This window comes from Pseudorasbora parva, chromosome 1, assembly GCF_024679245.1.
Source record: "Pseudorasbora parva isolate DD20220531a chromosome 1, ASM2467924v1, whole genome shotgun sequence".
NCBI lineage: Eukaryota > Metazoa > Chordata > Actinopteri > Cypriniformes > Gobionidae > Pseudorasbora > Pseudorasbora parva.
Window position 1 is genome coordinate 64,164,781 of NC_090172.1, and position 24,819 is coordinate 64,189,599.

General features: G+C 39.8%; 1 protein-coding gene across 1 annotated transcript in view; it reads left to right on the forward strand.

The window, feature by feature from the left end:
• The window catches only part of LOC137079517 (Fc receptor-like protein 5), a 256,219-nt gene extending 242,497 nt beyond the window's left edge, over positions 1-13,722 (forward strand). Inside the window, exons 15-16 of the mRNA XM_067447471.1 lie at positions 13,302-13,412; positions 13,569-13,722. Of these exons, the coding sequence (XP_067303572.1) occupies positions 13,302-13,412; positions 13,569-13,581 (124 nt within the window). The 3' untranslated portion in view covers positions 13,582-13,722. The remainder of the gene's footprint in view (positions 1-13,301; positions 13,413-13,568) is intronic.
• The last annotated feature ends 11,097 nt before the right edge of the window (positions 13,723-24,819 follow it).

A 24,819-nucleotide genomic window follows, 5' to 3' on the forward strand; every position in this document is an offset into this window, starting at 1 on the left:
TTTATGTAACGCTTGTGTCCGCGGATAGCTCACTTAATATATCTGGAGTGGATGCAAACACGGAGGCGATTAACATCAAACAATTCCCGGCAAAACTCTCATCACAAACTCCATTTCCGTCCACAGCATTACTTAATATAACAAAAAAACTGACTGTTAGCAACAGAAAACAGAAAATAATCCCCACACATGGGAGCTCAAGACGCAGTGCGCACATACACAAAATGCAGACCTCGTTTGCCAGGAGTGCGCACAACTCTTAAAGGGGCCACACTATATTTCTACTTGTTACACTTACGCCAGCTTCACACTGCATGCGTAAGCAGGGCATAGGCAGCGCCGAAGCAGCGCGTGTGTAAAGCAGTAGCAGCGCGCACACTTTTTTGTTTCACTTGTTTCTGATGTTTTTTTTATTTCGTTTAGTGCGAGTTTTTGATAGAAGAAATTAAGGCCATCGCACTATATGTCCATGAAAAGCACACTGCTAAAAAGAGAAACTTCAGGAAATTGTCTTGAAATTTTGGATAGGCATCAAATTACCCATCATAAACCTCTTAAAGATAATTCATAAATGACTGTAATAATTAAGAGGAAACTTCTTAATGATATTGTATTGTAGGCTTATATTGTAGGCTAAATGAGCAAATTATCTAAAAACTTTTTTTTAAAAATGACAAAATAACGCACATCATAGTCTATCTACATGTCTATACTGTATGTGTGCTATATTAATGTGTGTATGTTCTATTAACCTATCCATATTTAGTTGTTCGTTCGTTCGTTCGTTCGTTCGTGAGGCAACGAAAGATTGTCAAAAACACTTTAAAATGACTTACTTTCATTCACTTGCAAGTCTTTATAAAGTAAATTGTGTGGATCACAGAGAACTGTGTGCTTCTCAACCTCCACGATGAGACGAGTGTCGTCCATTGCTGTCTTTCCAGGACAGGTGCACTCAGAAGAACACTGCCTGTGACACCACGTGCGTTTGTTTATCCTTTCTGTTTTTATCCCAGCATATAGTTATAATATATACATAATTTAATTCATATTTAATTTAAGATATACTGGCATAGATTATTTAAAATTAGTTTTGTAGTTCAGGCAAAAACTTGTGGCAGTCGCTTCGGTTTTTGTGTAGAACTTTTTTTTTCTTCCACAGCGCCGGATGTCATATGGTGACTGAGAAACACACGGAACACTTCACTAAATTATTTCATGGGTAAATGTGTTATTTTTCATGTTAAACAGGTTCATTTTGATCAGAACAATGTACTGTGGCTTTAATTCATCGTGAGCAGCGCGTCAAAAATAGACCTGGCGCCGAAACGATCGCGGCACTGCCGCTTCTGCTCTGCTCCTGCTCCGCGCCGCTGCGCTGCCTCTGCTGCCGGTGTGAATGCACTCATCTGTTAACATGAGCGCCAAAAAAAATACGCCCTGCTTACGCGTGCAGTGTGAAGTCGGCGTTAGATTTGGCCAAATCCACCAGAGTAATTTAGTGTAAATAGATTACTTTGTGTAAAACAAATGCCAAAGTGATGCCTATCTCCAGAAAGTAGAGACTTTAAGCTTTCAAATGGTATCACATACATCACAGCTTCTCCACAGACATTTAAAATCAAAAGTATATACATGACGATGTCATTCCTGACTCTGTACAGGGTCCTCTGAGTTTAAGAGGATAAATAAATATACAAAGAAAATAAGAAAGAAAAAAACAAAGAAACAAAGAAAAATAAATGAGTATTTTTATTTTTATTTCCTTTTTATGTATAGATGTATTTCTCCACATTTATTTATTTCCACATTTATTTAGATTTTTTCTTTTATTTATTTCATCATTTATTTATTTCCACATTTATTTCTGTTTTTTTTCTTTTATTTATTTCAACATTTATTTATTTCCACATTTCTTGGTCCGTATGCTAATAAGTGAGTGCTTCACCTCAGACATATCAGTCGAGCTCAGAGTGGCAGAGCTGAAGCTTTGACCACAGCGACCCCTCGTGGTCAAAACCAAACACAAGCCTTTGGAAAAGTCACACAGGGAATGAATGGCCAATATGGGCAATATGGCCAAAATCTTATATCCCGGTTTTAGTCATTTAATATCGCCATACTTGTATATTGGGTCACCACACACTCTTTATCCTGGACAAGGCAGTAAAACATTGCCCGGTCTGGATTTCCTAAAATGTCTTGGCACCCATGAACAGAATCTGCATCTTCAACAGATCTGATAATAACAGACCCTTTGACATGGAAGAACGAGAAACATGTAATTAATTGCGCTGGATGGAGATGATAAGAGCTTGTGTTTATTGACGATGAGACTCGCACACCAGTTCAGAACGCGAAGAGAAACCAGCGCACATTTCACTGAAGCCTACAAACATACTAATTTTGAACATATAACACGCCTTAAAGATGCTGCTCTTAGATACTGATTAAACACAGCACAAGTCATGAATTATTCAAGATTCAATTAAAGAAAAGCTGCTCATGTACATGCAGTGTTAGTGAAACACAATCTCACGTCTGTACACAGAGGCATCGTGTCCAAACAGCTCCTGTCCTGACCTCTCTGTTGGTTTTGGAAGTTACTAAAGCCCCTTTCACACTCCACGTCGGACCCGCAATATCCCCGGAACATTGCCGGGTCGCCTTCTGTGTGAAAGCAACCACGTCCCGGCATTGATTACCGAATTGAACTCGGGTCGGGGACCTAGTAACATTGCGGGATTCGACCCGGGACGAGCGCTGTGTGAACAAAAGCGGAAACTAATGCTGCAACGTGTACGTAGTTATCGTGCGACTCCTAGAGCTTGTTTTTTCAATAACACAACCCTGCAGTGCCAGAAGAGCTCGTCGGTGTTTTAAACGCAGAGAGTGTTCGTATACAAAAGAAACTAAAATTAAACAAGCAGAAATGTGTGCAAACTGGACACAAGTCGAGACCACGGAGCTCCTTACTATCCGTGCTGAAGCTGAGATCGCTCGCCGTTATACGTCACATCCGGATGTCACGTGTCAACTCGACCCGGGACCGTTACGGGTTGTGTGTGAAAGCGCACATATTACAGTATTTCGCTGGCAGTGTGAATGGACCAAATCTAGCGGCCCGGGAACAAATGGCGGGTCGCATTATCCGTGTATTTGCCGGAATCGCAGTGTGAAAGGGGCTTGTGTGTCTGTTGAGTGCAGTGCTTATGGTGGAGTGAAAGTAATAAAGCTAACAGCAACAGAGCAGTCTGGGGAGGGAAAGTGAAGAATTGCTACTTGTTGGGGATTGCTCCACTGAATGCCAGTTCTTTAATGGTGTTCACCACTTCAGGACTCTGATCAGAGAGGAGGAGGCATCTGATTCAAAAGTTTGAAGGTGCCCTAGAATGAAAAATTGAATTAACCTTGCTATAGTGAAATAATAAGAGTTCAGTACATGGACATCACATACTGTGAGTCTCAAACACCATTGCCTCCTCCTTCTTATGTAAATCTCGTGCATGAAAAACATCACAGAAAAATAAGTGATTCTCAACGAAACGCCAGATGTGACGCAATCGCTGGGGATCATTTATATGTACACCCCCAACATTTACATGTGTCCGATCATGTGCATTGTCAGGCGGGACTGACGGAGCCGAATCATCAGGATCTGAATCAGGTAAACAAGACACTCGAGGATAGCAAAAACGGCAGCTCTCATGACACGTCATGCTCCAGGCTGTGCAGGGGACGTGAGGACTTTTCTACCCTTCCCACAGATAAAAAATGTCAACAGTCATGGTTGAGGTTTATTATAATCGAATATCACAACAATTTAATTCAAGATCGTTTGTTTGTTCGGCCCATTTCAAGCAAGCTTCGCTGAGCGTCTTAAACTGAAGAAAGGGGCAACTGTATTCCTGCAAGCAGAAAGTAGTGATTTATACACTTATTGACTGTTTAAACAATTTCTGATTAAACTGAAGGTTTCTTAGAGAGACAGTTGACGAAAGATGCTAGTACAGTAACAATAGGACACACCAAGTACCATACAAAACTAAATAGTGTGTCTAATGACAAAGGGTAATATTATTTTACAAAATACAACCGTATACTTCCCTTACAGATCGTTCACTCGATCCTTCTAGCAAACGTCACCTTCTCCACCATATAAGTTAAAACGACAGTCATTTGACAAGGCCATTCATCTTGTAATATATATATATATATATATATATATATATATATATATATATATATATATATATATATATATATATAAAAAATTTATTTTGAGGACTTAAAGGTAGGATAGGTAGGAATTGGTTAAAAAAAAATTTGTTCCAATTTTGTGGAAAATAAAGAAAGTATAAAATTTGAGTGTGTGTAGACCTCTCACGACTGTTTTAAAGGCAGCTCATTATTTCCATTCACTCTTTCCACAGCCACGCCCCCAAAACACATGAACACGCCTCACCGACCAATCAGCTGGAAGACGCTTTATTGACCTGAGACGCATGTAGTGACATCATGTCAGAATCACATGTAATAAAACATCTAACTTTATCAGTATGAATATAAACAGATAAGATGTCTTTTAGTGCTCACTATCAAGCTAGAATACCAGTACTGGAAAAGTTTAAAGTATATTTTTGTTTGATTCTGTAACGAGCTAGTTATATTTATAAGGCAAAGAAAACGGCTAGCATCATGTTTTTCCAATAACATCAGTTATACTGTGATGAAGATGAATTTAGTGTAAGATTCATAACATATACAGTGTTTTGCATGTAAGAGTTTCCATGATGAAAGCATTGTTGATTAGCAGTAGCTAAAGCTAACTTAGCTCTAAAAAAAGTTCCTGGATGCAGTGTACTAGCTTTTACACATGCATTTTGTTATCTAAAGTTAAATTTTGTGAAATTCAACACAACAGCGATCAACTTGAGCTAAGCATATTGAGTATTTATAATCTCTACTAATGGCTAAGTGTATAATATTGTAACTTTATGCTAAGTGATCTTATGTTAGCTATATTAGGCAGCTTCATGTGCTCTTGATACATGCTTTATGAAAACATAAACCAAAAAAATTTATAATCAAAATGAAAGATGACCTGTCCAGCAGAAATACAGCCAGCAATGAGTCGTTTTTCAGGTCCCTCAGTTCTCACCATCGTTGAAAAGCCACGCTGATATTTTCTCGCGTTTGATTTCTTTGTTTATCCAAAGACTTTCTGTGCATTGCCTTTTCTCGTACTGTCTTCCTTTTTTGCATTGTTTGCCTTCGCTGACTGTAAAACCCTGCACTGTGAGTTTTGAATGCTCTTTCTCTGCCATTATTTTGCCGAGGTTTCTTGCCTCTTGAACTGCTCAAATCAAACGAGCGTGCGCATGTGGGCGGATCCTGTAGCGAAAGCGGTGGTCACCATGGTAGCGAGAGAGAGTGACAGTCGCCCAAGCCAATCATTTGTTTCGTCCCGAACGAAAATAATAAGTAGTGTTTATTGCAGATTAAAAAGTCTAGAGTCCCTCGATTTTTATACTCTCCTTTTCAGAGACAGAGTACTTACATTTTAATTATGTATTGACATATAAAGAAAGTTTAAACAAATTTGGACAAAAGTGTTTTAGATCAGTCCCACCTCTCCCACCTTTAAGTTTGCAAACAGCTCTATATACAGTGAAAGGCTGATCAGATCACAGATGTTTTTTCAGAGTACATTATCAGATATTAGAAATGAGATGGTCTCCTTCGTGTCCTACATCGCTCTCAAAAGATGAGCTCAAAATGTGATGCATCGTGTGGGGAAATATATTTATGTGAACGTTTACAGGCTGTTGTTGTTTGACTGACAGAAGTGCTCAAATAAACACGCTCGTCTGTTACACAAAAGGTTGAGAGCCTCTGGTGTAAATCTTCCATGTTCAGTTCATTCGTGAGCTGTCCTTCAGATTATCAGATGAATGAAGCCGTAAGTGTAGAAAACAAACTCAGAGACTTGATCATCTGTCACTTTGTGTTTGTGTTTCTTCTCAGATTTACCCAAATCTACAGTGACTGTGACTCCAGACAGATCTGTGTTCATTGGAGAGACGGTCAATCTGAAGTGTGTGATAGAGTCTGATCTCAGTGACTGGAGATATGAGTGGTATAAAGACAGAGTAAAGTTACAGACGTCTGAGCGTTACACTGTAGACAGAGACACTCTCACTATCAGAGGAGCTGCTGAGTCTGATCAGGGTCAGTACTGGTGTAGAGGACAGAGAGATGGAAGACCAAACTCATCACAATCAATATCTGCTGTTTCTCTCTCTGTGACGGGTGAGTTGATCATCAGCAGAGTTGAAGACTCTCACAGCGGTAAATACACCTGTACAGGACAGATGAAGACTCAACGCTCTCAGCGCAGTGATGCTGTTACACTGACTGTATCAGGTGAGTTTGTGTTTGTTGTGATCCGCTTCTCCATCAGTTCCTCTACGGCTCTGTAACTCATGATGTTTTGTTCAGCTGAAGCTCAGGCAGTCGTGCGAGTGTCTCCACAGCCGTGGCTGACTGAAGGAGAATCAGCGACTCTGATCTGTGAGGTTTCAGGCTCCTCTACAGGCTGGACGTTCAGCTGGTTCAGAGATCATGATCATCTGTCAGACAGCAGCAGAGGAGCTGGAGGATCTTACACTCTCAGTCCTGCGTCTCTACAGCACACAGGAGTTTATACGTGCAGAGCAGAGAGAGGACGACCAGCCTATCACACACACACCAGCAGCACACAGCCACTGTGGGTCACCGGTGAGGATTTGTGTTTGTGCTCGTCCGTATTTATGTTTCATTGCAGTCTCTGTGTGTCAGTTTAGATTGAGATTTTGCTCTTTTCAGGAGTTTCTGCTTCAGTGTCTCTGGTCATCAATCCCAGCAGATGTCAACACTTCTCATCTGAGTCTCTCGCTCTGAGCTGTGAGGATCAGAGTAACTCTGCTGGATGGACAGTGAGAAGATATACAGACAAAGGCACACAAACTTGTTCAAAACAAACAGGATCTTCATGTGTAATGGACTCTCTCAGCACATCTGACACTGGAGTGTACTGGTGTGAGTCTGAATCTGGAGAGAAACGCCGTCCTCGAAACATCACTGTACACGGTGAGTCCAATCACACACACAAATATAAAACATGATAAATAAGAAAATATAATTATTTCCTGGTCTTTATATATTAAACAAACGTTGTTATTAAACAAATATTTGTATTTTTTTCAAATTGAGTTATGGTTAACACAATGTTAAACAACAACTTGCATCTTATATGAATTCACACTAACAGTTAAACCACGCCTTCTTTGATTTGATTGGCTATCTCACTCATCCCAACCTAAAAATGGAACATTTTACTTTTGTCATCATATCAACACACAGAGAGGTGTGTGATGGAGTAATCAAGAAAATCTAATATTGGGGGAGACAATTTGGCCTTTTATAATTATTTGGGGGGGGGGGGGGATATTATAAACAATACTTTTGATCAGGATATTTTGTAATAACTGAATATGGCTCTGATTAAGTTCAGCCTGTATGATCACTGCCGTCTGTTGGTGTGTGTCTTGTGTTTGTAGATGGTGAAGTGATTCTGAGTTCTGTTGATCATGTGATTGAGGGAGAGACTCTGACTCTACACTGTTTACATCGATCTACAAACCCCTCGATCCTCAGCGCTGGTTTCTATAAAGACGGATCACTGATCCAGAATCAGACGACAGGAGAGATGAGCATCACTACTGTCTCAAAGTCACATGAGGGTTTCTACTACTGTAAAACAGAGAGAGGAGCGTCACCCCACAGCTGGATCTCAGTCAGAGGTGAGAGTCAATGAATGAGTCAAAGAAAACAGGGCAAGGCTGAGACGTGCCGCAAATCAAAGGAAGCGGGCCCTTCACATTTTATAAAGGGTTGTTTTTGCCTACATAAGACACAAAAACTTGTTAGAATTAGTGCAAAGATACTTAGGGTGCTTTCACACTAGCACTTTTGGTGCACACCCGGGTTCGATTGACATCAGAGTTCGGTTGGTTTGGATGATGTGAACGCCGTCTTCCGAACTCGGGTCCGCTGATGTTGAACGCAATCGTACTAAATCGCGGAAGTGAACCGCTATTAATGACATATGAGGAGAAGGGTCCAGCTGCGGCTTGGGCGTTCCCATCATGAAACAAGAATGCCTATTGGGTCTTCCTGGTAGCGTCTCATCGACCAATCGTGATGAGTTTCTCAAGCCACACTGGGTTAGGATGTAATTTCCTCTTCCATATGCGTGAATTGCCCTGCAACCGATTCTTAACATTTCATTGGCCATGTCAATCCCAATAACGATTGCCTCCACCCAACCCTGATCTCTAAACCTACCCATCACAAGAATTCTGCATTTTTACATTTTCAAAAAAAACATCATTTAGTTTCATTGTGGACACACACACACACACACACACACACACACACACTCACACACACACACACACAATGGTTCGGTTAGGCGTAGACATTCACGCGGATAGCTCAAAAGGCGTACAGATAACATGCCACTTGGCTTTAACGTCATGATGTCATGTTACAAGATGCTAGATCTTATTTTGAAGCTTCTGTTTGAGAAAAACTAACTAGCGAATGTTGAACAAATGAATCCGGATGTTGACAGCTAGCAGTTCAGCAGAAGAGGTGAAGAAGACGAAGAAGAAGACGAAGACGAAGACGAAGAAGAAGAAGAAGAAGAAGAAGAAATTCTAGTCTGAGAAAGCGGTAACCCCCACCAGCAAGATAACGCCCATTTGTGGCCGCAATTAGATGATATTGCATATGAGCTGATAAAAATGTGTGTTTTGTATGTGTTTCAGTCATTTACCTGACGAGCCTCACTGACATGCCTCAAGCAGAGAGCTGTAGATCTCGTTTCTGCTCGTCTTCAGCATTCTTCAGAGCATTTGCAGGGCATTCGCGGCCTTCATTTAAGGCACATTTCGCCTCCTTCGCGCTCTCTGTCGTTACTAAGCAACCGGGTAAACAGCTGCTGCTTTGATGACGCAAACGAACCCCGGTTCGGACCCAAATAATATTATATGACCACAGTCCAGCAGGGGCAGGAGGAGGGGGGAGCAATTGAACTCAGGTTCGTTCCAGCCAATCGAACCAAGTGTGAAAGCACCCTTAGTGTTTTATACAATCTCGATCCCAAAAAAGTTGGGACATTGTACAAATTGTGAATAAAAACAGAATGCAATTCTGAACAAATTTCAGAATACAACATGAGAACACAAGATGACATATTAAATGTTTAAACTGAGAAAATGTATCATTTTAAGGGAAAAATAAGTTGATTATAAATTCCATGCCATCATATCTCAAAAAAGTTGGGAAAAGTTTACCCCTGTGTGGCATCCCCTCTTCTTTTTATAACAGTCTGCAAACGTCTGGGCACTGAGGAGACACGTTGCTCAAGTTTAGGAATATGAATGTTGCCCCATTCTTGTCTAATGCAGGCTTCTAGTTGCTCAGCTGTCTTAGGTCTTCTTTGTCGCAGCTTCCTCTATATGATGTGACAAATGTTTTCTATGAGTGAAAGATCTGGACTGCGGGCTGGACATTTCAGTGCCCAGATCCCTCTTCTATGCAGCCATGATGTTGTAATTGATGCAGTATGTGGTGCAGTATCTTGTCATGTTGGAAAATGCAAGGGCTTCCCTGAAAGAGACGACGTCTGGATGGAGCATATGTTGTTCTAGAACATGGATCTACCTTTCAGCATTGATAGCGCCTATCCAGATGTGTAAGCTGCCCATGCCACACCATAGACTGTAAAAAAATAATGGACGTAGTGTCCGTGACGTCACTCATAGGATTCCTATAAGCCGTTCTGAAGCTTAAAGGTGCACTATGTAGCATTTTTGCAGTAAATATCCAAAAAACACTAGGCCAGTGTTATATATTTTGTTCAGTTGTGTACCTGCAATATTCCACATGTTTCCAAATATTTGTGCATTGTGAGAAAATTGCTATTTTAACTAAGGACTGGGACGTTTCAGCATAGCGTTTGAGGGAGTCGCCTGTTAATTGCGTCATATCTGCGTCACCCTCGCTTTCGGGTTTTATTTGGCAGGAGCGCTTTACTCTTAGCAGTGTGAACAAGTGAACGCACAGAGTAACGTCATAACATAATTTTCAACACAAAATTGAACACAACGTGTTCAGCTTCACAACACTCGGTCCGGCTCTGCTTCATACTACAGTAACTTTAATAACCGCATCCATCAACATAATTTCCACGTCCCAAGATACTGCGCTCAAACTTTGCGTCATCAAACTATGCATTTGTTTTAAATAGGCGCCCTCCAGTGGACGGAAAGTTGCATAGTGCACCTTTAAAGTAGGGGCGAGCTGGGCCTTGTCATCTTGCGAGCGAGTCATCACGTGTCACTCCCGGATTACAGAAAATGGGCAAAAAAGGCGAGATGTAGGTGGAGCTTAGGTGACGCAATGTAGAGGTCTTCACGGGTCCAAAAATTTGCACCCGAACCCGAAGAAACCCGCAATGTTCAACACAGATCCGACCCGGACCCGTCTATTATTTCAAAAACTGGACCCGGACCCGTGCAGATCCGAAAAATGCCAAAAATATATTACCCGGAACCGACATGGACCCGTCTATTATTTGATAGCTGGAACCGAACCCGCCGGGAAGACACAGACGCGACTGGACCCGATTGTCTCATATTAAACAATATACTGCTGTTAACAAGTTAATAAACAAGCTGCGAAAAATAACTTTGTCTCAGTCAGCCTACCTAACGATATTGCCGTTGTCTCCCTTCCTTGTACCTTGATTGTGATGTATTACAATATTCCTCATTAATTGTTCCAAGCATGCTTAATTCACTCATTTCAGCTGTAAAATTTTATTTCACAGTGACGGATTTATTTATTTAACTTTGACTGTTTGCCCTTTTGAACTAATAACTATTGCTCGTTTAGTGCCATGGCCGCTTGCGTTACCATTATTTATTTGCCATAATCTCTCTGAGCCAAGTCTGACTAGCAGAACTTTAAGATTAAACAAGACGGTTCATTCATATTATTTTTAAAGTCATTACAGTCACTGCGGAAGCTCGGGTTGCCATAGAAACATGACACGCGCTTGAGACTGCACTCGCGCGTCAGCTGGAGTAACCTGAAATATGAGCCTTTTTTTACGCAATTTGAGCATCACAGAAAACATTTATGTGACAGTTCACCTGAGGTCTTGTTGCTGATTTGAAATATATTCTTGAGTACATTATTACCGCGCTCATGCATTAAATCTGCCCGCTTTCTAAACGGCTGAGAGAGCGCGCGCGCGAGAGAGAGAGAGAGCGCTTGTGTTTTTGTTGTTGTTGTGTATTTCTAAACCTCATTTCCCGGCTCACACTTTTCTTATCCTAATTTAGCAATTTGTAAGTTACACAAAACACACAAGCCGCGCTGACTCTCACGGCCAGGTGTTCTCCGAGTCCGATTGACGTATTACATAGGCTACAACATTAACAGACCCGGGAACCGAAGTAATAGATTAGGACCCGACCCGGACCCGGCTGACAATTTAAAAAATAGACCCGAACCTGTACGGGTCCCGGGTCGGATCCCGGGTCCACGGGTCTCGGGTGCCCCGTGAAGACCTCTAACGCAATGACTATAGACTGCGGACAAATGGCTATCCACCTGTCACTCAAAGTAACCATGCCTTAATTATGCAGAACTTTAAGGCTTTATATAACGTAAGCGAATGAGTTATAAAAAAAAAAAATCACCTCCTCACAGTTGTTATGAAGGGCACAATTAGCCGTATAGGCCAAAACCACAGTTTGTACCAGGCTGGTACACAGTTTTTCTCTGAGAAACTCCTTTCTGATATTGCTCCACTATGTTTCGCCGCAGTATTGGGGGAATTGGTGATCCTCTGCCCATCTTGACTCCTGAGAGACACTGCCACTCTAAGAGGCTCTTTTATACCCAATCATGTCGCCAATTGACCTAATAAGTTGCAAATTAGTCCTTCAGCTGTTCCTTATATGTGGATTTGACTTTTCCGGCCTCTTATTTTTACCTGTCCCAACTTTTTTGGAATATATAGCTTTCATGAAATCCAAAATGAGCCAATATTTGGCATGACATTTCAAAATCTCTCACTTTCAACATTTGATATGTTATCTATATTCTATTGTGAATAAAATGTACGTTTTTTAGATTTGTAAATTATTGCATTCCTTTTGTATTCACATTTTGTGCAGTGTCACACATTTTTGAGAGTCGAGTTTGCTTATATAAAGGTGTCCTGACCTCGGAGAATGTTTCTCTCTGCACGCAATGTTCTCACCTTTTTTCACCCATTTCCATCCCTAAAAATCAGGTCAAACATGTTAGAGACTATTATTGAATTGAAGCTTTATTGTCATTGCAATGCAACTAAATTATAATGCCCATCTGATCACGGAATACACACACACAAATAGCAAAAAAACAAGGAAGACCATAAACATTTTAAGTTAAATAAATAACATTAAATAAAAAATCATCTATAAAAATAATCACATAACATGTTAAAAATATATTAAAAAAATATATATCGGTGTTATACACCTTAAAATGTATCGCATGTTAAGAATAAAACAGTCAACATTATGTCTTGTTCCCGTTTAGAATCCTTATGGCCCATGGATAGAAACTGTTTTTTAGTCTATTTGTCCTACTTTTAAGACTCCTGTATCTCCTTCCAGAAGGCAGGAGGCTAAACAGTCCATGTCCAGGGTGGGTGTCATCTTTTATTATGTTGCGGGCTCCGCGGAGACACCTGCTGTTTGCAATTTCCTCCAAAGAAGGCAACGGGCAACCAATGATTTTTTCTGCAGTCCTAATTACTCTTTGCATTGCCTTCCTATTTGATGCTGAACATCCAGAGTACCACACTGTGAGGCAGTATACAAGGACACTCTCAATGGTGGAGCGATAAAAAGTAACTAGGAGATTTCTCCGGAGATTGGTTTAGATTAGATTATTATTTTCTTTTGAAAGCAGGAAGGAATGAATCTGACTGAGCTCATGTGTGTTCAGTGTCAAACATTGAGTTTTGATGAAAATAAAAGGGAAATGGTGGAGGAATAATACGAGACTGGAGGAAAAACCGTTAAAAGCTTTTATATTCACTCACAGTAACTTTGGGTTCCTCGAGAAACTTTCTGAACGGCCTTCAGATCTCCGTAATGTTGCTGAATAATGTTCTTGTGTTTGTGTTTCAGTTTCACCTTCAGCTCAGATTTCTGGACTCAAAATCCTCAGTTTTCTTCTGGCAGCTTGTCAATATCTGATCGCCACAGTCGTGCTGCTTTACAAATGTTACAGAGCGAGAGGTAACACTTCTGTCTGATCTCTCTCTCTCTCTCTCTCTCTCTCTCTCTCTCTCTCTCTCTGACAGACACCATTGCTGTTTCTCTTTTTATATTATATAGATCAATATTTTCACCACATGATGGTCATTCATTGAGTCAATAATGTGTGTTTTTCAGTTTCATCTGCTGAAGATCAAAGTCAGTTCGCCGTAACAGAGGAAGAAACTTCAGTCTGATATTAACATCTTTAAAAAGACTCACACTGTTCATTCTGTCCACATGCTTAAATCTTCTGTCAGCATTTATTATCCTTGTTGGAAATATTGTAGTTTTTTCTTGTTTTATGAGCTTCATATTTAATTGAAGTTTAATAAACTAATTTCGGGAGAAGCACACGCAGACAAATCTAATTAAATGGAGCAGGCTCAGATAATTAAACCGGGGGGGGGGGGGGGTGTAATCATACATGTTTTGTTTTGTATCAAATGTTCTGTATAAACGAATAACTGTTTAATTGATTAGCGTGTATTAGTGTTTCTTGGTTTTTCACCTTTATCATATCAGATATCTTTGTGTGTGTGTATGTGTGTGTGTGTGTGTGCGTTTTCGTTTTCTTTTAAAAGCCTAACCAGAGACTGGGGCTGTAAATTAGTCTTTGGCTATAAGCCTATGTGGTGTGGTCTGTGCGCGTCCACGAGCCGCTCACGCTTGTGTTTTCTTCTCGTCCATTTAAGAAAAAACTGAAGCAAGCGGTAAAATAGTTTGTCGCAGTCTAATCAAAGTGAACAGCAAGCAGAGGTTCTGGCCTTTCATCAGAGACTCAAATACGCGGAGAGGAAATGTTACTTTTGCCTTCGTCAGGTCAAATCCAAGGCGAGCATCAGCCACGGCGAAACTCTACGTGGAAACCCGATGGATAATTTGAATGAAAACGTTAATAAAATCCTAAACCCGTCCTCTGTGTGTCCAGCAAACAGTCTGAAAGAGACTTTAGTGAAAGCAGCATCAGTGAGGGTGTGAGGAGGCTTTCATACAGCTGTTGATTTGGGCAGCTTGAAGCACACGAACATCATCCGGAGTCTCGAGTCTGTCTGGGACTCATGTCCGGCCAGCAGAGTATCCATGTTTTAACTCCTTAACATTGTTGATGTACATCATGATATAATCATGTTAACTGGAATAAAGGATTTTGTCTCCTGATTCGTCATTCATCTCATATATTGAACCATGTGAATAGAAACGATGGAAATTATTGCTCATCATTTAAAGCAAGAGACAGCACAGGTCATAATGTCCTTTAATCACTGCACATGCGAATCCACAACACAGTCATGACAACTGCCCATTATGTTTGATATGTTTATTCAGGCAGAAAGCTATAGGATTCGAACAATAGGGCGAGTGACAGAATTATTGGTGAAGCGACTATTAGCCTATATTTGATATACGCTACAAATAAGCCTTTAAATAATAAACCTGTTGCACATAATCTACTACATGCTTTCTATCGTATTATAGTTTAGACTATAGTTCAGAAAACGTCAAGATGCAGGGTTGCCAGGTCCCAGAAATATTTCCAGCCCAATGACAACTCAAAACACGCCCAAATGGAATGAAAACTAGCCCAATTTTCCAGTGTCCAATCGGATTAGACAAAGACTGGATTTCCACAAAAGACCAAAAAATAAACTATATGTGTGTGTGTGTGTGTGTGTGTGTGTGTGTGTGTGTGTGTGTGTGTGTGTGTGTGTGTGTTTAATATTTTGGCCTATTGCATTACCCAAATTATTAATAAGTTTTATTTTTTTACACAATGTCATACAATAAAGGTCAAACAAAAACATTTCATCTCCCTAGTCAGAAGTACTAACTTGTACTTACTTTTTCTCTTCTCAGCACTTCTCTCTGATGCTCTTCTCTCCATATCTGCTGTTTCTTCTGTTTACACATAAGCATCAGCATAAAAATCAACACACTGTTAAGCTAAATTAACATACACTTGCTTTTATCAATTGTATTACCAATATGCTTACTGGGTGAACTTGAACACTTGTCCCTTTGTTTTTGTCTTCTCTTTTTTCAGAACTCTTCAGAACCTTTTCTTCTTAGATGGCCTAACTGTGCAAACTCATTTTGATTACAATGTTGAACAGAACTATACACAATCTCAACAGGGCTGTTTCCTTTTAGACATGTGTGCTCTCTTCTCCACTCTTCTCAGGTGCTGCTGAATAGATTTCAGCAGTGAAGAGGGAAAGCATCCGTGGTGATGGTTTAAATTCATGGCAGCATATGTTTCTTCTTTGCATGTAAGCTCGAATCCTCATTATATTTACCAAAGAATTCTGCTCTAGCCTGTTTCTTAGCTTGTTCTTTATCAGTGACATTTGGGAAAATGAACGCTCAACAGCTGCATTGCTGAATGGTAAAGCAAGAAGACTCAATGCAAAATTGCCAAGATCTTCAAAGTTTCTATCCCCTGCAGTATCTGTGTATGCAGAAACTTCTACCCAGAAGTCCTCTGTTTTGCCATCTTCTGCATTTTTCCATTCCATAGTGTGAATTACTCTCCATTGTTGCTCTGCTTTTCCTACATCTCCCTTGAAGAGGTGGAAAAAGGGAAGATCATCAATCCTTGGCTTACTTGATGACAGAGCATGACTCTGTGACAGGAATGTGAGAGCCTCTAACTGTTTAATGTTATCTGGAAGTCTCTTCCTAATTTCCTTAGATAACTCTAGCATGTAGTCCCTGCACCTGCGTTTCATGTCCTGTTCAGCAAGGTCACTTATTCCAGTGGCTTCAAACAAAGCAAGACGGAACTGCACCCCAAAGTCTACAGCATCAAGCGGCAAAAGATTCTCATCAGAAAGGTTAAACTCCATGATGTCTTGCCAGCTCTGGAATGTCTTCGGCAAAACTATGCGCTCAAGCAGGGACCGGTAAAATGTTAGAAGTTCAGCTAGAAGTTTTGCAGGATCGGGTTTGTCAAGTTGAAAGATTTTATTAAGCCTGTTTAACTCTGACACAATTGGTTGGAGGAATTTTAGGTATATCAGGTTAATGCTGTCACTGTACATTTGGTACAGCAGTTCTGCAGCATAGCTCCTCTCACTGTCTTTTGTCAACTGAAAATGCAACTTAAGCTCCACATACTGTGAAAGGATCCGGTTGATGCACTCACTAATAGCGAGCCACCTAGTGTCAGACAGCGGCAGAATCTTCAGCGGGCTTTCACCTACATTTATGGTTTTGTATAGTTCAGAATACTTTTGGAGACGCTGGGTGGCATTTGAAAACTAACTGTAGGTCTGAGAAACCATGTACTCGACATTTCTGGGGAGGACACTGACAGCTTTTGATGCACAGAGCTGAAGAGAATGGCACACACACTTTATGTAGACAATATGAGGATTGCGGTCACGGAATTTCTGTAGCACTGAGTTATGTTGCCCACACATTGTGTTACAGCCATCAGTTTGCAAGACCAATGCAATTTAGTATGGACAATTTGTTGTCATCCAGGAATTTGAACAGTGCATTTGCTATGGTCAGTGAATCACCAGCTACTATATTGATCATTCCTGCAAAAGTGCGAATGATTGGTGAGAGCTTGTTGCTGTAGTATCTCATGACAATGCACAGTTGTTTTTTGGTTGTGACATCAGTGCTCTCATCAACAGATAAGAGAGTATGGTCCACTTCCTATATCCTCCAGAAGGTCTTCATGTACTACTGGTCCAATCACTGAATTAATTAGTGCTGTGCATTTCGTTCGATGTAAACTAATCCCTTTCTTGGAAATTTCTTCCACCACACTTCCTAAATGATCAACAGTTGAAGTGCTTGAGTGACAAGCCACGTGGGCAGCCAGCTTCAACTCTGCCTCTTTCACAGCAACATTAGTTCTTAGAAATGAACTGCCTGTCTCAAATAATGTTCTGGCATTTGAGAAAGGAGCTGCATTTTTTTAAATGTTTTTCAGTTGCAGCATGAGTTAACAGATCACCGTGGTGAGCTCTGATTTCACATTTGCAATATTTGCAGAACGCTTTTGTATCATCATTTGGAACACTTCGAATAAATTCCTTTAATCCTTTCTCTGTCTCCCATTCTTTGCGATATTTCTTTCCATATTTTCCCCATTTACCTGACATGTTATAATGGTGCACTGCTTCCTCATTCACGGACAACAGAACAGAAAATCCCACAACCACATCTATTCATAACGTGACGTGATGAGGTTTCAAAGGCATAATTGACGTGCTTCTCACATCTCACGTGCAGCAACGCGCGCAGCAGGTTGTTGCCAAGTAATCATTCCTGGGGCTGGGGATCAATACCCACTAATATTAACGGTTCCATTTAAAAGGTTTTTTTTTTTTTTTTTGCGGCCGCGGTACATTTTAAATGTAGCCCAATAAACCGCAACCAGCGCAATTTTTCCCGCAACTCCTTTTTCAAAATAGCCAAATTGTGCGGGAAAACCGCGACCCTGGCAACTATGTCAAGATGGGATGTAACACACGCTCTCATACAAACGATTATTGAATTATGATTCCAGCTTCTGAAGAATGACAGATCATCTGTGGAGCTAATTTGAGTCACACACGTGTTAATGTTCATGTGCTTCAGACTGCACAAAACAAAACTACACCTGTATATGAACGCCATAATAAAGAGCACAACTCTTCAATGAAGTGGCCAATCTTTGACTGTAAAAAAAAAAAAAAAAAAAAAAAAGTTGTTTGTGGAGTTTGCACAAGCTCAGCTCCAGCCTGTCAGGACATCGAGTCCACAGGTTTGATAAGAAGAAAATGGACATGATATCTTCTGTTCCTGGGTCACTTGTCATTCTGCTTCTGGCTCATATTTTTCTAGTAGATTGCTGAGACAAAACCCTGACACGGAGGTCACAGATAGAAAAGGGGAAATAAAATGAAGAAGAGTAGAACATCAGTGTGTTTCTCTCTTTCTCCTGCTCACCTTTTACATCACTTTCAGACACACACTCACACACAGGCGCAGATCTCATCCTCGAATTACTGAAAATGCTCTGTGACGTTACAGTCAAAATATTTGAACAATAACCAGTCCATCCAACCACAATCAAAATCACGTTATAGACAATGTGTGACAGCATATTCACGCTCATCTGTACATATTGAGTCTCTGATGGTTTGAGTGTTAAAAGAGAAGTGACGCTGAATTATATTAAGAAGTCTAGTTTCTTCATATTGTGTCCAGGGCTCGGGGTGTGACCCAGATGAATTCAGCAAAATAAATATAAATCAAACTCCAGAAAAATAAATTTAACTCTAAATATTACATAAATGAAACTTAGCCTAAATCAATACAATTTTCACAAGGTTAACTAATTAAAATTATAATAGATATAAAATTAAAATACATAAACAATAAATAGATTCCAAAATTCAGACTGAAATTGGCACACTAAAGAAAGGAATAAAATAAATCAGGTAAACTGACAACTACAAATAAATTAAATAAATGAAAACTCACATTAATGCACTCAATTACAATACGTAAGAAAACACACTGAATCAATACAAGAGATTTACAAAACCGCAACCAAAAGAAGATTCAAACTATACACAAAATAATCTAAACTGATTTGAAAAGAGGAGCGGAGAATCAAACAAAAGTTTGAAGGAATTGAAAGGAACACACACATTTTTGGGACTTAAGCTTATTCACCGTATCCCCCAGAGCTAGATAAGTCCATACTTATCTACTGTAAAAAAAAAAATATGGACGTAGTGTCCGTGACATTACCCATATTCTGAAGAGCAGTTTTGAAGCGCAAAGTAGAGACGAGCTGGCATCATCCCACGTCACGCCGGATAACAGAAAATGGGCAAAGAGGCGGGATGTGGGCTACCTGTCAATCAAAGTGTCAATCAAAGTGACCACACCCTTAATTATGCAGAACTTTAAGGCTTTACACTGTAAAAAATGTTGGTTGTTTTTTGTTGGTTTAACTTAAAAAAGTAAGTAACCTGGTTGCCTTAAAATTTTGAGTTTATTGAAATTAAAAATTTGAGTTGATACAATGAAGGAAATTTGTTTAATAAATAGAAACTCAAAATATTTTTGTATCTGAATCACATAAAAATGTGATAAAGCATGAAAATAGCACTATTTGGCATGATTCACTGCGTCATCAGAAATAAAACATACACAATTACCCAATATGCTTAAAAAAATCTTTTAATACTATTTTAATAAAGGTTGTCAAATCTCAAAAAAATTTCATTGTATTAACTCAAAATTTCAATTTCAATGGACTCAAAATTTTAAGGCAACCAGGTAACTTTTTTTCTAATTTTTTTTTTTTTACAGTGTATATAATGTAAATGAATAAGTTAGCTATGAAAAAAATCACCCCCCACACAGTTGTCATGAAGAGCAAAATTAGCCGTATAGGCCCAAAACCACAGTTTGTACCAGGCTGTAAACATGTTTTTGTTTCCTGCTGTAAAGTTGGGCATTTTAACATGGGGCTCAATGAGATTCTGCTCCTTCTGGAGCCAGTCGAGGAATTGCAGTTTACATTATAGGTATAGGCTTCAAGAGAGACCGCAGGAGGTTGCCTCTTGGTCCATACACACCATTCTCATCTCCGTGTGTGCCATAACTCTCTCTGACACACACACCGCTAGCCTAGCTTAGCACAAAGACTGAAGACAAGCTGGCATCATCACGCGTCACGCCAGATAACAGAAAATGGGTAAAGAGGCGGGATGTGGGCGGAGCTTAGGTGATGCGATGACTAACAGGCAGCGGATAAATGGCTACCTGTCAATCAAAGTGACCACACCCTTAATTATGCAGAACTTTAAGGCTTTATATAATGTAAATGAATAAGTTAGCTATGAAAAAAATTCACCACCTCACAGTTCTCATGAAGAGCTAAATTGGCCATATAGGCCAAAACCACAAATGTACCAGGTTGTAAACATGTTTTTTTCTGCTGTAAATTTGGGCATTTTAACATCGGGCTCAATGAGATTCTGCTCCTTCTGGAGCCTGTCTCTAGTGGCCAGTCGAGGAATTACAGTTTAAGTTACTTCCGTATTGGATTCAAGAGAAACTGCGGGAGGTTGCCGCTTGGTCCATACCATAGACTGTAAAAAAAAAATATGGACGTATCGTGTCCGTGACGTAACCCATAGGATTCCGGTAAGCCGTTCTGAACAGTAAAGTAGGGGCGAGCTGGGCATTGCTATCTTGGCAACGCGTCATCACGAGTCACGCCCGGATGACAGAAAATGGGCAAAGAAGTGGGATGTGGGCGGAGCATTTTATAATGTAAACGGATGAGTTATAAAAATAAAAATCACCTCCTCACAGTTGTCATGAAGGGCAAAATTAGCCTTATAGGCCAAAACCACAGCTTGTACCAGGCTGTAAACATGTTTTTTTTTTTTTCCTGCTGTAAAGTTGGGCATTTTAACATGGGGCTCAATGAGATTCTGCTCCTTCTGGAGCCAGTCGAGGAATTGCAGTTTAAATTATTTCTGTATAGGCTTCAAGAGAGACCGCGGGAGGTTGCCTCTTGGTCCATACACACCATTCTCATCTCCGTGTGTGCCATAACTCTCTCTGACACACACACCACTAGCCTAGCTTAGCACAAAGACTGAAGATAAATGGCTCCAGCTAGCAGACTGCTCAAAAAGTGACAGAATAACGCCAACATTTTCCTATTTATATGTTGAGATGTGTAGAGTTCAGGGATGCAAACACATGTATGGTCAAAAAAAGAAAGAGAGAATCGAAGCCCTCGCCCGCAGCAAATATCAGATACTTACATCGCCACCAACCCCGGCCCACCCCTATAGACACAGGGTCTATATTATATATTATATATTTTTTATTTAGTTTTTGAAACTCTTATTGAACTATCTAGCTGGCCCTGAGGCTGGGGCTCGGTCTGGTGCTCTGGCATTGTCGTCGTGGAGTTCCCTACAATATTGTATGTGTATGTTAATTTTCAATATTTCCCCATCATAAAAAAAAAAAAAACATTAAAAACTGTCATGACTTAAATTACACAACTCCTACCTTCTTTGATCAATACATAATTGTAGGCCTTTCTCACGGTGGCCACAATGTTTAGGTTATCCTCAGTGTGTGGCAGATGAGTCACCACATCGGCCGCTCACTTTCCAGAGACCTTATCCTTCTTGGCGAAAAATAGAATTGGGACACAGCCCAGTGCACATAATCTTTACTCTTCTTAACTGATGGAAGTGTGAACTCTGTCCTCTATTCCAGTGGTTCTCAAAGTGGATTTGCTTTGAATAAGTTGTGCTTTATCGTTATGAAATTCTCATCAATGACAATGTAATGATCTAGAATCTAGATATAAAATCTTGATTATAAATGCACTGATAAATTAAAACATTGACATTTAACTTTTTTTGTGATTATGACTAATCAAGTCAATCTGTTTATCTCTTGAATCACTTCACTCAGGTCATGATGAACCGTTCTTCCGGCTGCTTAGCTTTGCTTATTTGATTTAAGATAGCTGATGAACGTGGATAAATGTTTGAGTCAGTCAACATCATTAAGTGATTCAAAATCCAAAGTTGACTAAAGACCAAGTTAGTACACACCAGCCAGAAAACACGGAATAGTGAACCCGGACAGACACAACTTCAGAGAATAGAAATGTCATCAAAGTGCAAACGGTAGCAAGCATATGCTAAATGTTTTTATTATGAGGAGGTCCTTGGACATTGTTCTCCCACACAAAAGGTCCTTGGCACAAACAGTTGGAGAACCCCTGCTTTAAACAACCAATATTCATGTAATGTTGTGCTGGATGCTGGTGGTCTAGTAGTTAGAAATCTGGGTTTCTAAAGGGAACACTAAAAGTCCTGACACCCTTCAAAAATAATTATATTGACTGGACACACACAAAACAAAATATGATAACAAAAATTAATTTTGTCTGACTCCCTCTTTGGCCACCTATCCCCCTGATCCAAACGCTACAGTGATAAATGGATAATTTAAGTAACAGATTGTTTTGGCTTTATAGCGGTTCTTGAATAAAGACTGATGGCATTCACGTGCGTATTCTATTCCATGCATGTCAATAAAATTACAAATTAATTAAAATAATATGTTACACCAATGCCATCTATGACTTCCTCAAATTCATTCACTGACAGATTAAACTTATTTTTGTAAAATGAGGCCCTTGCCTTATCACACAATATTAATGAAAGTGAAACAAATCATATTGCTTAATGAAATATGAGTATTTCTGCTTACTGCAATATGGGCAGAGTCCACACTCTTCCTGCATTTCTATTTTTAAGGACCCTTTTCCCCCACTTCCTGTCCAGGGTTTTTTTTTTTTTGGCCGCTGGGAGATGGCTGCGAAACGAGCGGCAGGTTTTGCGACTCACCTGTGTTGGTAAAAGTATACCAAAGTGAGATCATCAGATCCACAGTAACAGAAAAGAACAATAAAGATACAGTTTAATTTGGCTGTTTACAGGAAAAAGAGGAACACACGAAGAACAATGCAATTCAGAATATGCATCTCTAGACTGACACAGGATTATTATTATTATAATCATACAGTGAAAGTGGCAGATGTAGACAGGCTACTCTAATCAATGTTGCCTTATGGCGTTTGGTGCAAAACAATCGATTAAAATTTATATCAACCAGACGCCTTACATTACCACACAGTAACACAGTACAGAATCATACAGCGTCATTTAGTAAGAGCATACTTTAGTGTCCAATTGAGCTGATAATGAGAAATGTAGAACATTAAAAACACACATTTGAATTATGGACATAATGCTCTATTCAACTTTCCCTCACCTGGTTAGGTGCTTGGCATGAGGGGCAAGGCTTCAACTTCTTTTGAGACATTTTGAAATCTACATCACTCACACACACACACACACACACACACACGCTCGCTCGCTCGCTCGCACTCGCACGCACACACACACACACACACCCAACTCGTCACATATGGACGCTTGACCTGGACCCCTTGTCGTCACTTTTCAACGAACTGGGCGTACCTTTATCGTCAATTTTCGACGTGCTGGGTGCTCCGTTCATTACAATGAGAAACCTTTGGCGTCATACACAGACGCATTTAATTATTTGTGTTTGTAAAAGCAGACATGATTTTATTAATATTTAAAGGCTACTTTTATATTTTGGAGCAACTAACCCAACTCCTACCCTAAAACTACCCATATCTAAACAATATAAAACACATAGCAGGCAAATAAATGTACAGTCACAGGTATTTATTGCAAAATCTGACCAAAACTGTATAAAAGCATTAACTCATTGTATCAACTCAATTTTTTTTATTTCAATACACTCAAAATTTTAAAGGTGCCATGTGTAAAAATGGAGGTAAAAATCTCCAAAAAATGACCTACACGCATCAAAAGAATGAGAAGAAATAAGGGCGGTCATTAAAAAAATGTCACGTTATAGTGCTGCAGAGATATCAACCTTAATTAGCAGTAGCATTACTAGCCCCGGCCCGTCAGGTGTCGTAATACCAGTCTCGGCCATGGGAGGCGGTATAAGGGCAACATAACCACCAGCCAACCTGCCATACACGAATAACTCGCACGGCTTGTGGGCGTACTTGAACCTGATGTCAATCGTGTGGAAAGTACAGTCCTCTACTTCATTTAAGTTCAGGGAAGAGAGCGGACGGATGGCCGAAGCCCATGGCCCCATAAATGTATCTGATATGATAAAAATAGCTGCTTTACCTGACCGGAAAAAGCGGAAGTGTGCGCGCCCGGCGACTGTGTCCCGTCCCGTCATAATTAAAGTCCCGGTCTTCGCGAGCCGTGTGTTTGTATAACAATCACTCCAGCGGCCGTGCTCAGCTCCACAACACTCGGTCCTGCTCTGCTTCACTACAGTAACGTTAATAACCGCATCCATCAACATGATTTCTGCCCGTGAAACACACACACACACACACACACATATATATATATATATACAAAAATGTGTGTATACGTATTTCCTCCACTAAACTATGCATGCTCATGTTTTCACCATGAATTAAACTTTAAGAAATTTTTATATTTAGTCTGCATTTTATTTAATTTTTTTTAGCTATTTTAGATAAACCTGTATTTAAATATCATTACTAATTTCAGAATTTTTTTTTTTTTAAAACGCCATATATCCCCTTATAATTGCACAACTGAGTAAAAACATTAGGCTATTAAAAAAAAATGTTTATAAACAATTGACCACTTTTTTTTTTTTTTTTACAGATTCTGATCACCGAAAACAGTTGCTTACATAAAGTTTAAGATAAAAAAATAACTGGAATTATTCAGCAAACATTCATATTTAGATAATGCATTTAGATAAACTGTTCATT